Source organism: Bombina bombina, chromosome 4, assembly GCF_027579735.1.
Source record: "Bombina bombina isolate aBomBom1 chromosome 4, aBomBom1.pri, whole genome shotgun sequence".
In the NCBI taxonomy this organism is placed as follows: domain Eukaryota; kingdom Metazoa; phylum Chordata; class Amphibia; order Anura; family Bombinatoridae; genus Bombina; species Bombina bombina.
This window is the reverse complement of record NC_069502.1, coordinates 261,111,288-261,128,222: the sequence shown is the minus strand read 5'-3', so window position 1 is coordinate 261,128,222 and position 16,935 is coordinate 261,111,288. Positions and strand designations below refer to the sequence as shown.

The 16,935-nt window shown below is 39.0% G+C and overlaps 1 protein-coding gene and 1 long non-coding RNA gene across 5 annotated transcripts in view; one reads left to right on the top strand and one right to left on the bottom strand.

Annotated features, from left to right (window-relative positions):
* Positions 1-10,698, bottom strand: part of DGKD (diacylglycerol kinase delta) — a 202,331-nt gene extending 191,633 nt beyond the window's left edge. For all 4 annotated transcript variants that reach the window (XM_053709934.1, XM_053709937.1, XM_053709936.1 and 1 more), the window contains exon 1: positions 10,545-10,698. In XM_053709934.1, the coding sequence (XP_053565909.1) occupies positions 10,545-10,670 (126 nt within the window). In that variant the 5' untranslated portion in view covers positions 10,671-10,698. The remainder of the gene's footprint in view (positions 1-10,544) is intronic.
* On the top strand, positions 10,682-15,122 carry LOC128656184 (uncharacterized). The gene is made up of 3 exons (XR_008401981.1): positions 10,682-10,908; positions 11,678-11,834; positions 14,520-15,122. It is a non-coding gene; the product is annotated as an uncharacterized LOC128656184 (long non-coding RNA).
* The last annotated feature ends 1,813 nt before the right edge of the window (positions 15,123-16,935 follow it).

Here is a 16,935-nt window from a genome sequence, read left to right as displayed (position 1 = left end):
TCTAGTATTTGCGGCCCATGGAGAAATGAGAAATAAGAATGTCTGCCATAGTTTTTGTGGTCCCAGGAAACTATATAAATAAAAATGTGTGCTTTGCGTGGCCAAAAATAAAAAGAGCCTTCTTAAGGAGAAAACAGAAGATTAGGGTACCCTGTAACCCTACCTAAATCCCCAAGTGCCACTGAACATTTTTAGGAAGTATTATATTTGTGTGTTTAAATATTATAAATTAATATACAGCCATTAAAGCTTAAAATATATTGACCTGTGGCCCAGAAGTTGGCTATCCCTTATTTTGATGATAGCCAGATAGAAGAATTTTATAGAGCTAACAAGGCCTTCTAAAATTGCTCTAGCAGTGCCACATATCAGTAAAACTGCCTCTCCTATTATTGCTCTAGCCATGCAGGAATCAATGCAATGAGCTCTACTTCTCAATAAATGAGGGTACACAATTACATTTAGCATCTACCCCACCATTGATTGAGGGGACAAGACCACATAGTAACAAGCCATAAGATTAAGCTGGGTAATACCACCAATGAAATAATTTTTTGATATATATATATATATATATATATATATATATATATCACACAGAGAAAACCCAGCACTCACTTACAAGCTCTCAGCTAAGATTTAAAAGCAAAAATGGAAAGGTTAGTCACCGCATCTGGCCAAATGGGACAAGCTCAGGTACCACGTCAAGGTCCTCTCCAATACCTGAGACCCTAAAACAGCCACACAATGCAAGCTTTCAAATCCAAACAAACTGAAAACAAGTTTTGTATATGTCTAGGGTGGTTTCATATTCCTGTGCATCCTTCCCTTGTTTTCAGTTTGTTTGGATTTGAAAGCTTGCATTGTGTGGCTGTTTTAGGGTCTCAGGTATTGGAGAGGACCTTGACGTGGTACCTGAGCTTGTCCCATTTGGCCAGATGCGGTGACTAACCTTTCCATTTTTGCTTTTAAATCTTAGCTGAGAGCTTGTAAGTGAGTACTGGGTTTTCTCTGTGTGTTGTATTAATTTGTTTTGTAATTTTCCCTATGGTTCTTGCACCCAGACCTGTCTGGGGTTAACTGCTTGTGGCTCTGGGGACAGCACAGCTTCCTGTGAGTGCCAGTGGCACCCAGGGCTGAGCATGTTGCAGGGTCATGGGATGTGTACCCGGTCCGGTATGAGAGTGCAGTTCCCTTCCGTGTTTTGTATATGTCTAGGGTGGTTACATATTCCTGTGCACCCTTCCCTTGTTTTCAGTTTGTTTGGATTTGAAAGCTTGCATTGTGTGGCTGTTTTAGGGTCTCAGGTATTGGAGAGGACCTTGACGTGGTACCTGAGCTTGTCCCATTTGGCCAGATGCAGTGACTAACCTTTCCATTTTTGCTTTTAAATCTTAGCTGAGAGCTTGTAAGTGAGTGCTGGGTTTTCTCTGTGTGTTGTATTAATTTGTTTTGTAATTTTCCCTATGGTTCTTGCACCCAGACCTGTCTGGGGTTAACTGCTTGTGGCTCTGGGGACAGCACAGCTTCCTGTGAGTGCCAGTGGCACCCAGGGCTGAGCATGTTGCAGGGTCATGGGATGTGTACCCGGTCCGGTATGAGAGTGCAGTTCCCTTCCGTGTTTTGTATATGTCTAGGGTGGTTACATATTCCTGTGCACCCTTCCCTTGTTTTCAGTTTGTTTGGATTTGAAAGCTTGCATTGTGTGGCTGTTTTAGGGTCTCAGGTATTGGAGAGGACCTTGACGTGGTACCTGAGCTTGTCCCATTTGGCCAGATGCGGTGACTAACCTTTCCATTTTTGCTTTTAAATCTTAGCTGAGAGCTTGTAAGTGAGTGCTGGGTTTTCTCTGTGTGTTGTATTAATTTGTTTTGTAATTTTCCCTATGGTTCTTGCACCCAGACCTGTCTGGGGTTAACTGCTTGTGGCTCTGGGGACAGCACAGCTTCCTGTGAGTGCCAGTGGCACCCAGGGCTGAGCATGTTGCAGGGTCATGAGATGTGTACCCGGTCCGGTATGAGAGTGCAGTTCCCTTCCGTGTTTTGTATATGTCTAGGGTGGTTACATATTCCTGTGCACCCTTCCCTTGTTTTCAGTTTGTTTGGATTTGAAAGCTTGCATTGTGTGGCTGTTTTAGGGTCTCAGGTATTGGAGAGGACCTTGACGTGGTACCTGAGCTTGTCCCATTTGGCCAGATGCGGTGACTAACCTTTCCATTTTTGCTTTTAAATCTTAGCTGAGAGCTTGTAAGTGAGTGCTGGGTTTTCTCTGTGTGTTGTATTAATTTGTTTTGTAATTTTCCCTATGGTTCTTGCACCCAGACCTGTCTGGGGTTAACTGCTTGTGGCTCTGGGGACAGCACAGCTTCCTGTGAGTGCCAGTGGCACCCAGGGCTGAGCATGTTGCAGGGTCATGGGATGTGTACCCGGTCCTGTATGAGAGTGCAGTTCCCTTCCGTGTTTTGTATATGTCTAGGGTGGTTACATATTCCTGTGCACCCTTCCCTTGTTTTCAGTTTGTTTGGATTTGAAACAAACAGAGACCTCAAAAATATGTACCCATCCACCTTCAGCTTAAATCTGCTGCTCTTCTCACTCACAACCAGAGTGACTTGTGACGCAGAGAGGACCAAGGAAGGGAAAGTGAACAGAGGACAATAGTATCTGTTTTACGCAACATTCAAACTTGACAATAATTGTTCCTTTTGAAATGTGTTTGCACATAAAAGTTTCAAATCTTACATTTAGATTGTTAGTGCACCTATTATTGAATTTCCCAGAATGTGTAGCCCTAGTGTCTGGATTTCTCCAGCCACAACTGGTTAGTGTAGAATTGTAATGGAAATAGTGGCAACGGTGTTAGTTTAAGCAAATATCAACCCCTTCATAATATAGTATGCTGAAATAATAGTAGATATATAATCTATTCAGTATTCATTATATTCCAGTTAGTATCACTGGTGAAATGTAGGAGAAGGGGGGTGCTGACTCTCTGATAGATATATAGGTACAAGTTACAATGGGGGGGGGTACACTAAGCGCCTGCCTCAAAAGACCCTAGCTCTGGAGATTGACTCCTAGTAGTCAACAAATATTTAAGAAAAACGTTATAATTGGAAAACCAAAGCGCCAAAAGAGGCCGGGTCTGAACAATGGGATTAAATCAATAATAATCTAGATTCCTCAATATAGATTAAAAAGTAAAAATTACACTTTATAACAAGCATGGATCCATGTTAAAAATACATAAAAACAGTTAGCATATATAAAAACAATATAAAATTCCTATGGAATTCACGACCGCAATACTCTTATAGGTGACTAATAAGGACCTATATGTACTGGTGTCCCAGTTTGACAAAACAAAAATACAAATAAATAATTGTGGAATTATTATCGACGCGTTTCGGTCTATATTAGACCTTTTTCAAGAGTCTTGAAAAAGGTCTAATATAGACCGAAACGCGTCGACTGGTGAGTCTACTTCTATACACTGTACTTGAATATTACGCTCTGCACTATTGTATGTTTGTTTCTTCACTTTTAGGTATTATTTGGGACGTGTCGGGCGTCTGAGGAGACCTTGATTCTCATATCGGTCCTGCCATGATAGCAGGCATTTTTTCTTCATAGGATTTTTCTTCATAGGATTTATCACTAAAGCCTTTTCAGCGTGTTTATTTTGTATCACACAGTGGCCACTGTTTTTTATCATTATGATGTTTTGATTGGTTGGATTTAACATCACATTTTGGAGTTTGACACTGTTTTTTGGAAAACTTTGACTTTTGATCTTTTTGTTTTATTTTTTAACTTGGCGTTGTTTAAAGGGACAGTTTACTCAAAAATTGTCTCCCCTTTAATTTGTTCCCAATGATCCACTTTACCTGCTGGAGTGTATTAAATTGTTTACAAGTATTTCCATTACCCTTATATTGGCATTTGAAATAGTTGATTTAGCCTGTGGTATCCCCACCTATTCTGAAAGTTTCTGGCCTTAGGTCCAAGCTATAGATAAACTGTGTAAACACAGCCAGCAGAAGAAATTATACTCCCAGTGGGGTATAGAAGAGATAAGGTAATAAAATGTTGATTTTCTATTGTTCTCTCCAAGTATTGGTCTTTGGTTTATGGACAGATATAAGATAAAGACGCATGTATATGTACACAATGTGATAAAGTAATGAGATCTGATTATACCTACAAGCTCCACCCATTTTATTAGGTTGTGGCTTCAAAACACAAAATCAGCTATTTCATATACACAAATAAACCTTAAAAAGCATATCTCATACATTTTATACTCTGCAGCTGGTATAAAAAGTAATTGGAAACACATTAAGGGAAAAACAATTTTATAGTATACTGTCCCTTTAACAAGGTGAATACAGTAGTGGAAAAATTGCAAAAGTGGTATATTTTGTGACTGAAGTTAGCTTAATCAAGAAGCACACCGGAACAATTCCACAATTATTTATTTGTATTTTTGTTTTGTCAACTGTGTTATCATAGGAAGTTTTATAGTTATCTTAAGTAAAGAATCTCATCACTAGAAAGGTGTTCATTTTAAAGTTTAGCACTTAAATCCGAGTTGTTTCCACACAAGCACCGCCCACATTATTCAATTGAGGTATTTCTTTCATTTTCACTCTGGGACCTCTAAATACTTATTAATACGCTAGTTTATTTTTTACATCTTCACCTATTATTAAGGATAGACAGACCTCTTAGAATTGCTACTGGGAAATCAGTGCAAATTGATCTACACGATTTTCTATTATTATTATTTTTACACATTTGTCGATAGATACCTCTATCAGCGCCTCATTCCTACTGACTGTTGCTGATTTCTGTTGATACCCAGACGAGGAGATTAGAAACTGGGACACCAGTACATATAGGTCCTTATTAGTCACCTATAAGAGTATTGCGGTCGTGAATTCCATAGGAATTTTATATTGTTTTTATATATGCTAACTGTTTTTATGTATTTGTAACATGGATCCATGCTTGTAATAAAGTGTAATTTTTACTTTTTAATCTATATTGAGGAATCTAGATTATTATTGATTTAATCCCATTGTTCAGACCCGGCCTCTTTTGGCGCTTTGGTTTTCCAATTATAACGTTTTTCTCAGATATATAGGTACAAAAAAGAGAGAGAAGTTTGACAGTACCCAGCACTCACAAAACACTATATAGTAACAATATGCATTGAAAACCGGATTGTGACGCCAAAGATTCTTTAATGAGTTAAAACACCAAAGAGAAACGCTGTCATAAACAGCAGGGTATAGTAATGGAAATAGTGTGGCAACGGTGTTAGTTTAAGCAAATATCAACCCCTTCATAATATAGTATGCTGAAATAATAGTAGATATATAATCTATTCAGTATTCATTATATACCAGTTAGTATCACTGGTGAAATGTAGGAGAAGGGGGGTGCTGACTGTCTGATAGATATATAGGTACAAAAAAAGAGAGAGAAGTTTGACAGTACCCAGCACTCACAAAACACTATATAGTAACAATATGCATTGAAAACCGGATTGTGGTGCCAAAGATTCTTTAATGAGTTAAAACACCAAAGAGAAACGCTGTCATAAACAGCAGGGTATAGTAATGGAAATAGTGGCAACGGTGTTAGTTTAAGCAAATATCAACCCCTTCATAATATAGTATGCTGAAATAATAGTAGATATATAATCTATACAATCCGGTTTTCAATGCATATTGTTACTATATAGTGTTTTGTGAGTGCTGGGTACTGTCAAACTTCTCTCTCTTTTTTGTACCTAGAATTGTAATGTACCTCCATTAGTGCAAATCATGTTTGTAACATTACATTTAAGAAAAACGCATTAAACGTCGCAAAATATGTCAATCACTTGTAATAAATTGATAATAAAAGGAGGGTTAAGTTTAAAGGAACAGTGTACTGTAATTTTTTTCGCTCCTTTAATGTGTTCCCAATGATCTTTTTTACCTGCTGGAATGTATTAAATTTGAAATAGTTGATTTTGCCAGTTGTATCCTCACCTATAAATGTCAGAACTTATGTAACGATTATAGAAAAACTTTGAACAAACAATTTATTGGGTTGTGATTTCAATATGGATAAACAGCTATTTAATGTACAAAAATAAAACTAAAGTAAAATGTTCCCATACATTTTAAACTCTGCAGCTGGTATATTGGAAACCAAAGTTTACCGTACACTGTCCCTTTAAAAAAAAAAAAAAAGAATTTCCAATCCACTTAGAAAAAGGGTAACTTTGCTCCCCCTCCTCTAGTGTCCTTTAAAAAAAAAAACTGGCGACTAACCTTCTAGCAGTAAAGCCAGTCAAGTTATGAACTGTCCACCACAAAGACTCCTATCAAAGTACTCCTAAAGCTCTGCTATTGAGCCTATGGATCGTTTGAGACAGCTTGTCTAGCACTACTATGCATGTAATGAGGTGGATCTTCAAAGGACACCAAAGGATCTCTTGGATAATCTTCTATGCTCTAAAGTCAATCTATAAATCTAGTCTGCTGCAATGTTTTAATTGCACTGTATTTTTTTTTTATCAGTTGCTGTCCCTTTAACAACAGATTTTACTTTTGTAATTTAAAATTTGTTTGATTTCCTGTTAAATGTTTAAATTGAGCTTTCATTCACAACCAATGCACCAATGTTCTGCAAACATTCAATATTAATTTAGAACAGATAAATCTGAGAAATTATTGTTTTAAACCAGGAGTGGCAAACCTTAGCACATGTGCCCAAGTTGGTATGAAAAAATATTTTGTTAGCACATGACCTGCAGGTTGCTCCTAGGCAATAACTAAACTGACTGCAAGAGAATTTGTGCACATCTTCTCAAAAACGTTGTCACATCTGTTTAAATTCTAAAGGTACATTGTAGTGTAAAAATGGCATGTTCTAATTTGTTAAAGCATGTCATTTGTGCACTACTTGCCATGTAACACCTTATGGTTTAAACACATAGGTAAAGTCCTTGCTGAGCGCTACAAACACTGCAGCTCCCGAGATGAACATAGCTGGTGACTGGCATTACATGACTGCTGCTGCCAATTGGAGTCACTCTCCCGAGCCACAGAGAACTGCTAGTCCTGAGAAGGACTTTTTCTACATGTTTAACCCTTTTGTGGGGGGCTAAATGCATAGAGTTCCATGGTATGTACTGCACAAATGACATGCTCTATCTAACAAATTAGGAAATGTCCTTTTTGCAGTGCAACATCCCTTTAAACATATGTGAAGAAATGTCAACGCGCACCACAAAGGAGATGCAGAGTGAGAGAACCAAGTAAAATATTCCCTGCACCCATAGTTTAAGGCAGGGGTCATCAACCTTGGCTCTCCATTTCCCATGATGCTCAGCCAGCTTCAAGTGTATGAGTATCATGGGAAATGTAGTTCCAAAACCTTTGGAGAGCCAAGGTGGATCACTCCTGGTTTAAGGCACCCTGATGGAGTTCTATCAGTATGCTGAGAAATTGGCTTGCCCTGATAATTACAAGTAGCTGTTGCACAAAATGTTAGACATCTACTGATTAAACATTGTTGGAATGTTTCACTTGATCCTTGTTTTTCCTGTATGGACTGTGACTGTATAAACATATCTGAAATGAGAATAACTATAGTATATACATGTAAATGTGACATTTGTGAGCAAAAATATACAAATAGAGTAAGTAGACAAAACTGTTTAAAACAAAATCTCCAGGCTAAATGTTTAGGAGCCAGTCAGAATTTTATTTTAAAAAGGGCAGTTTAAGCATTTATAATCTTTCATGTCCTAACCCCAGCATCTTCTCTCACCGTTCTCTGGCTGAATATCAACAAGTGTTCTTTCTAGCATCTGTCACTCTGGCTGAATCAGACTCTACTGTTTCTTTCAGATAAAACCATTAATTTGATTGTGTGAAGTCTTTTTCACTCCTCTCACACTCAGTAGCTTAGCCTGTGTTTTCTCCATCACAGAATTTAGTTGCTGTATAGCTTAATGCTCTCTAAAAACACTCAAACACACTGGCCAAGTCTCATCCCTGTAAATTTCATATCGATTTTTGTATAAGTGCTACTCAGATCTCCTTCAAACGGCCACGCAAGTGTCACTTTAATGCAACACTCATTATGAGATAGATGCTTTTTCCAATATCTGTATATAGCTGTACTGTCACTCTGAGATCTATACGGCTGTCACTGTGCTTTAACTCATACCCCTATGGCAGAGTGTCACCCTGTGTGTCTTTCATCTTATTGTCCTATAGAAATACATCATATAGTCCAGATATTTAGTGCTAAGAAGCACTGTGCTCTCTTTCTCAATGGTTTACTGCTAATCTCTACTTTCACATCATCTACAGCTGAGTGCCACTCTGTCCTCACTCACACACCTCTATGGCTTACACCTACTCACATAATCTATGGCTGAGTGCCACTCTGTCCTCGCTCACACAACTCTATGGATTAGACCTACTCACATAATCTATGGCTCAGTGCCACTCTGTCCTCGCTCACACACCTCTATGGCCTAGACCTACTCACATTATCTATGGCTGAGTGCCACTCTGTCCTCGCTCACACACCTCTATGGCTTACACCTACTCACATAATCTATGGCTGAGTGCCACTCTGTCCTCGCTCACACACCTCTATGGCTTACACCTACTCACATTATCTATGGCTGAGTGCCACTCTGTCCTTGCTCACACACCTCTATGGATTACCCCTACTCACATTATCTATGGCTGAGTGCCACTCTGTCCTCGCTCACACACCTCTATGGATTACCCCTACTCACATTATCTATGGCTGAGTGCCACTCTGTCCTTGCTCACACACCTCTATGGATTAGACCTACTCACATTATCTATGGCTGAGTGCCACTCTGTCCTCGCTCACACACCTCTATGGCTTACACCTACTCACATAATCTATGGCTGAGTGCCACTCTGTCCTCGCTCACACACCTCTATGGATTAGACCTACTCACATTATCTATGGCTGAGTGCCACTCTGTCCTCGCTCACACACCTCTATGGATTAGACCTACTCACATTATCTATGGCTGAGTGCCACTCTGTCCTCGCTCACACACCTCTATGGCCTAGACCTACTCACATTATCTATGGCTGAGTGCCACTCTGTCCTCGCTCACACACCTCTATGGCTTACACCTACTCACATAATCTATGGCTGAGTGCCACTCTGTCCTCGCTCACACACCTCTATGGCTTACCCCTACTCACATTATCTATGGCTGAGTGCCACTTTGTCCTCGCTTACACACCTATGGCTTACACCTACTCAGATTATCTATAGCTGAAAGCCAATTTGTTCTTTCTCACACACCTCTATGGTTTACTGCTACTCTCTCACAGTATCTATGGCTGAGTGCACTGTGCTCTCTCACACACCTCTATAGTTTACTGCTATTCTCTCAAATTATCTATGGCTGAGTGCACTGTGCTCTCTCACATGACTCTATGGTTTACAGCTATGCTCACATGATCTATGGCTGAGTGCACTGTGCTCACTCACACATAAGGATTACTGAATTATCTATGGCTGAGTGCACTGTGCTCTCTCACATGACTCTATGGCTTTCTGCTACTCTCACATTATCTATGGCTGAGTGCCACTGTGCTCTCTATCTCTCTCAAACAGCTATAAGGCTTACTGCTACTCTCTTTCTCTCTCCCTCCCAGCTGTATGGCTTACTGCTGCCCTCTCCCATTATCTATAACTGTGTGCCACTGCTTGCTCTCTCTCGAACAACTGTATAGTTTACTGCTACACTATACTCACAGTATCTAGTGCCACTCTGTGCTCTCTCACACACTGTAGGGCTTAATGCTAGTATTTCACATTATCTCTGGCTTAGTGCCAATGTGCTCTCTCTCTCTCTCTCTCTCTATCAAACAGCTGTATGGCTTACTGCTATTCTCTCACACTATCTATGGCTGAGTGTCAATGTGCTCTCTCATTCAACAGTTGTATAGATTATTTCTAATTGCTATTCCCCTCAGATGATCAAGTGGCACTCTATATTCGTTCGCTCACACCTCTATGGCTAAGTGCCCGTCTGCACTATGCCACCTCTATGGCTGGGTGCTACTATGCTGTCTTTCTCACCTCTATCCCAGTCTGTCATTCTGTGCTGTCATTTCTTTATAAATAACTATCACTGCCTCACACACTTCTCACTCTGACACCCTTATGTTGTCAAACTTCTCTGAGTGTCATTCAGCTTTCTAGGGATTGCTCAGGTCTATTTCTATAAGTCACAGCCCGATTGGGTATCGCTTCCTCAGCCGCCGGGTCCCATGACTCTTGTCCTGTCTCTCCGGCCTGTCGCTCACTGAGTAGCCTCGGGTTGCAATCCCCCCGGCCTATTTCTGGCTGCCCACTCTGCATGCTGTGTGTGTTTTCTCCCCGCCCTGTATGGCTCTTCTCCCGGCCTCCCTCCCCGTGTAACACAGATGCTCTCACTCTGCGCTCAGCTCTCCTCTCCCCAGGGCCATCTCTTACCTTCCTCCGAATTTGTCCGGATGTTGACACTTTGCGGCGGAGTTTCTGCGCTTCGGGTTCTGGTTCGCTATCTGAGGAGTCTTCACCCTGGACCCCGGGAACAACCGCAGCCTGGGAGGCCGCCATCACCGCCCGAGAGCCGGGGACCGGGACACAGCGACACCTACAGGGGACGGGGACAAGCTGTGGCAGAGCGACATCTGGCGGGGACGAAGCCCAGCGACAGCCCGAGGCACCGGGGACATGAAGGTACAGGGAGCAAGTACGTGGCGCGGACACCTCCCTGCTTCTGCCTGCCTCGGGCACTGGATCTGTATCAATAAGAATGCGACTTCACAATCCCCGTCTGCTACTCGGCCGGAGGGTTTGATATAATATATATTTATCTAAAGGCTCATTCTGGATCAATCATACTTTTGAATTTCCTTTCTCGCTGTTTAAAATGTCGCAGTTCGTCAAATATTTATTTTTAATTAAGTGCTGTGCTTTATCTAAAACAATGTGAACACAATCGCACTTTATATAACATTCGGTGGCAATTGGCCGCTTTTTGCTTTGTATTTTGAACTGTGGTTATCTCATTGCTAGAAATGGTCTAACCCTGCTTGTGTAGTGCTCTTCAACAGATGTTACTGCCACTCAGAGAAAGTGTGTTTATCAAATGTGTTTAAAGGGACGTTAATTCATGGCGAATACAAATTTAAGAGACTTTAATTTACATCTATTATCAAATTATATTAATTTTCTTGACTTGCATTGTGGAAAAGCCTGTCTATATATGCTACTGTAGCTAGTTTGTGATTGGTGGCTACAGACATGCCTCTTGTTGTTGGCTCACTAGAGATTAACTAGGTCTTAGTAAATAGTAATGCATTGTTGCTCTGATGCAGATTTTAAAGTGCCATAAAACATGTTGAGATCTGTGCATATCATAAAAGGGCTAATTAAGTACAAATAGTTTGCATAAAAACATTGTTTAAAAATTGCTGGCAAGTATTTTAAAATAATTTTCAAAAATAAGCAAAATTACTTACATAGCTATGCTGTCTGGATTCGACTGATCCACCCCTCTTATCAGTGTTTAGCATCAGAAACACAGGCATTGTATTTCACAGCATCTTATTTGTTTCTAGGCATGCTCCAGCAGAGATAATCATTGTGTACTTCTGCTTTCTACCAAAGCAATGGTAGATATGGATACAGCCATAGAAGGAAATGTGTGGTGGGAGTTAGAGCTGTACAATTCGGAAACTTAAAAGAAAGTCTAGGCACTGCAGTATAAATTTGCAGGTAAAGTAATTAAACTACATATTATATTTAGTAATTAAACTACATATTATATTTTGTCTCTATTCCAACTTGTTTTATGTTCTTTTAACTATGCATTTAGACCCTTTACATATAAGCAATAGTGCAATAATATAATGCTCTAACATGTGAGACCAGTAGCGGACCTATTCTACAAAGGTAACTCAGTAGTAATAATTTAGCAATAGTAAAAATATACTTGCTTCTCTGTATAATGATTTTGAATATAAAAACATATATATTTATTTAAGTTATGGTGGAGATAAAAGCGTGCAATTAAAATCCTCTAAGGTAACATCCATAGAATTAATGTATAGACAATTAGCACATCTAGACAATTATCCCCACTTGCTTTTCCCCAGAATTTTCCCATAACAATGCACCAGAGCTCTGGGTAGGATATGCAAATTGGATATACAATATTCTCATGCTATTTGTTTTAAAGTGAAGGTCAATTTTCATGTGAAAAACTATTAAAAACAAGGGCACTTTCATTCATGAAAATTGACATAGCACCGTATTTTAAAAATACTTACCTTGTTCTTCTGAAACTCCGGATCGCCGTTCTGAAATGATGCCCCGCCTGCTTCTTCCTGGTTTACTTACCCAGCAATGACGAAACCGGCTTCCTCCAATCACGGCGTTGCCTCAGGCAATGATTACCCCGGGGGGGGGGAGCCGTGATTGGAGGATGTCGGAATCGTCATTGCTGACGTATAGAGAGGCTTGCAACGGGCTGGTGAAGCACTGGAATGGCTTCAAGAAGAAAAGGTAAGTATATTTTAAAAAAAACGACTGAAATGTCAATTTTCATGAATGAAAGTGCCCTTGTTTTTAATAGTTTTTTAAAAAAAACTGGGCACTTTCACATGAAAATTGACCTTCACTTTAAGTACTGTGTTTAACCACAAACATGATTAGTTTGTTTACTCTGTATAATAATGTATCTATACACTATGAGCATGCTGCACATTATAATGATGAGTATCTATGCACATATAATGACCACATAGACTATATGCAGTGGCCCCCCCTAGCACTTGGGACCTGTTGCCTCTGCAATTGCTGCACCAATGCTAGTTCTGCCCTGCGTAAGACCATTTCTTGGTTGCACTTTTATATCCCTTTTATAGACAGTAAGCACCTTTTAATTACAACATTTTCTGCAGTTTTCCAAAACATTAACATTGACAGAGTACACCTTGCTTGCTGCAAATATTTTTAAAAGGTCAAGCTCACCCACCACTTCTTTTATTTGGAGAAGCCAATCTGAAATTTGATCTGAAGATGATAGGCGTTTGCCACTGCCCCTGTGTTAACAAAATCTATTTTTTTTTTGGCTTCAGTAGATATGATAAAAAAACAAACAGCAAATTATGGATATATATGTGGCAAGGTTTGGCTTATAAAGCCTGCCATGTGCTTTTTCATTTATCAGGACTAGAAAATCTACAATTTTCAGACATAGAATACCGAAAAAGGGGTCACAATTAAAGGAACAGTGTACTGTAATATTTTCTTCCCTTTAATGTTTTCCCAGTTATCCATTTTACCTACTGGAGTGCATGATTTTATTTTACAAATAGATCTTTTGCTTTTTTTTCATTTGAAATGCTGATTTTGCTAATTGTATCTCCACCTATACTTTACATTTCTGGTTACAAAAAAACATTTAACAAGGTTTAGATAAAATAATGCTCACAGTGGGGGGCTGTGACAGAGAGGTACAAAATTGGTTCGTTTTCGATTGTTCTCTCTAAGTATTGGCCTTTGAGTAAACAATAATACAAAAGAAAAGGAGGACTTTATGTAAATAATTAGACAGATAAGATAATGAGGTATGCTTTCTGACTCTCTACAAGATCAGCCCATTGTATTGGGTTGTGGTTTTAGATAGCAGAAACAGCTATTTCATATATACAAATATACATTAAGCAGTGTTCTCCACAGAAAATATATAAACCAACAGAAGGCGCCTCCTAGTGCAAAACTGGGATGTACAACTCCAATCTATTCCAATTGGTGTATAAACAATTAAACTCATAAAACCAGCAGCACCCAGTTGTGCTATCGGGGCGCAGATTGGGATCTCACATTGTCCCAGCTCACTGCCCCCTGGATCAGGGTACACACCCACAGAAACTACAAATTTAGATCCACAGGAATCAGTGGTGCTTCCAATTAAAAATTTTATTAAAAGTGTACAATATTTAAAAACAATCAGAGGGTACAGCAGCCTCCCCCCTCTGATGTAAAGCAGATCCATAATGCATTTCTCAGCTACGAGAGCTGTTTCCTCAGACGCCTAATTCCTGTGGATCTAAAGTTAGAAGTTGCTGTGGGTGTGTACCCTGATCCGGAGACAGTGAGCTGGGACACTGTGAGATCCCAGTCTGCACCCAATAGCACAATTGAGTGCTGCTGGTTTTGTGAGATTGTTTATACACCAATTGGAATAGATTGGAGATGTACATCACAGTGTTGCACAAGGAGGCACCTTCTGATTGTTTATATATTTCAGAGTGGAAGTGGATCAATTGTCTTAAGAAGAGCTGCCATGGTGGAACTTGATGGACACTTTATATTAACAAAGTTGGTCATTGGCTGTTAATTTGTTGTTTATTCCTGTAAAAGTTACATACTTACATATTTTTTACATTGTTATAGATAATATTGTCACTCCGCACGCCCCCTAAAATCCAATTTTGATGAGCCTGTGCGAATTGTGCCTCAGTTTCCTGTTCCTTAGCTGACAGGAGTGGTACCTGGTGTGGTCTTCTGCTGCTGTAGCCCATCTGCTTCAAGGTTCGACGTGTTGTGTGTTCAGAGATGGTATTCTGCATATCTTGGTTGTAACGAGTGGTTATTTGACTTACTGTTGCCTTTCTATCATCTCAAACCAGTCTGCCCATTCTCCTCTGGCCTCAACAAGGCATTTTCGTCCACACAACTGCCGCTCACTGGATATTTTCTCTTTTTCGGACCATTCTCTGTAAACCCTAGATATGGTTGTGCGTGAAAATCCCAGTAGATCAGAAGTTTTTGAAATACTCAGACCAGCCCGTCTGGCACCAATAACCATGCCACGTTCAAAGTCACTTAGATCCCCTTTCTTCCCCATTCTGATGCTCGGTTTGAACTTCAGCAAAAAGTCTTCACCACGTCTAGATGCCTAAATGAATTGAGTTGCTGCCATGTGTTTGACTGATTAGCAATTTGTGTTACCAAGCAATTGAACAGGTGTACCTAATAAAGTGGCCGGTGCGTGTGTGTGTTTGTTTTTTATTTATTTATTTATTTATTTATTTATATATATATATATATATATATATATATATATACATGCATATACATCTTTACACATGTATATGTATGTATCTCAATGTTAAAGCCATACGCCTGAGACCTCCTATCTTTGAGCCTTTATAACTTTTTTGTGCAATATTTTTTTAATATTTTTTATTAGATGGTGTTATTATAGTGTAAGTCTACTTTTGAAGTGTTTTGTAATATATTTTTTTTTTTGCAAAACAGTTAACCAGAGCTTTAAGGTCGCGCTAACCCAACGTGCGTTAATTTAAATTGTGCTCAAGCATTCGTGTTAACTTGGAACTTGTTTTTTGTTTGTTTTGTTTTTTAAAGTTTTATTTAAGTAAATCCAAATATACATTCACATTGTTAATACCTTTATAGTGCACCAAACAAAAAGGCAAAAAGTATACATGTTTCTACATCTTGTAGGTACATAGTTTCAGTCTAACAACATAAAATAAACTCGGCTGAAAATCAAAACAACTTTTACTCACCAAACTTAACTCATAGTCTTAGCTTTTCATAACTCCTTCATAATGAAGAGAGTCTCTAAACATCACTTTGGGCTTACAATCTTCATTTATTTCATCAATAATTTAGAAAAGTACCTTATTGTCATTTCTTGCTAGCATCCATCTTGTGTTATCACATAAGAGTCCTATGCCCTTATCAACTATAAATTCCTTTTATGTTCAAATACAATTATAACAATTATGTTATACATACTCAAAACATTTTCAACAACTTTAATTCAAGTATCCACTAGTATTCTGTTTATGTACATCCCGAGGGGGGGAGGGAGGGGCGAGAAGGAGAAAAAATAAGAGAGAAAAAAAAAAGGGGGGGATAAAGAAGGAGAGATCCTACCTATTTGCCCGTGCCCATTGCACTGGAAATCTACCTCTATCAATATTATAATACATAGTTTCGGAATCCCTAAAGGGTGATACTATTTGCATTTACAGCTCTTGTGTATAGGACATGATCACACAGCCATTTATAAAAAAAACGCTCAACTTGTTTTTCATTATAATATTTGACGGCATATTGCTCTAACACTATCTGATGCTGCATTGTTTTTGTGAAAATACTAAAGATAGGTCCCTGCTTATTTTTGCAATTCTTTAGGATTAGATTTCTACTTACTAAAATCGTAGTATTTCTTAATCTATAATTCTGTCGATTATCGGAACCTTTTTAGAAATAAAGTATCCTCTAGTGTTAATTTTATATTATTTGAGAAAAAATGATTTAGCCAGAAGTTGACCTTATTCCAAAATTGAAAGATCTTCGGGCACTGCTACAAACAATGTATTAAGTCCGCTTGCTCTGCCCCACATTTTGAACAGACATCTTTCTTACTATACCATCTACTTAATTTAGATGGGGTGATATATAACATATTCATCATTTTAAAATGTGATTTCCTCCAAGAGGAGGATATCCAGGTTTTCTCCACCAACCAAAAACTATCTGTCAACTGTTCTCTGGAAACCCCTGGCACCTTGTTATCCCATTTTTGCTACATTTTCTTGCTATAAATATTTCCCTGATGCTCTATCAGTGTCTTATATAAAAATTTTATCGAATACTTCCCATTCGCATATATTTTAATTACTGCATCTGATTTCCCTAGAGACCAAAAGTTTACAGAATCTTTACCCAAACTTGTACTAAAATGTCTTGCTTGTAAATATGCGTAAAAAATAGTTTTTGGCGGAGGCGGAGCTTGGCCGTGAAAGAAGATGGCCGCTGAGTGAGAGAGCTCTGT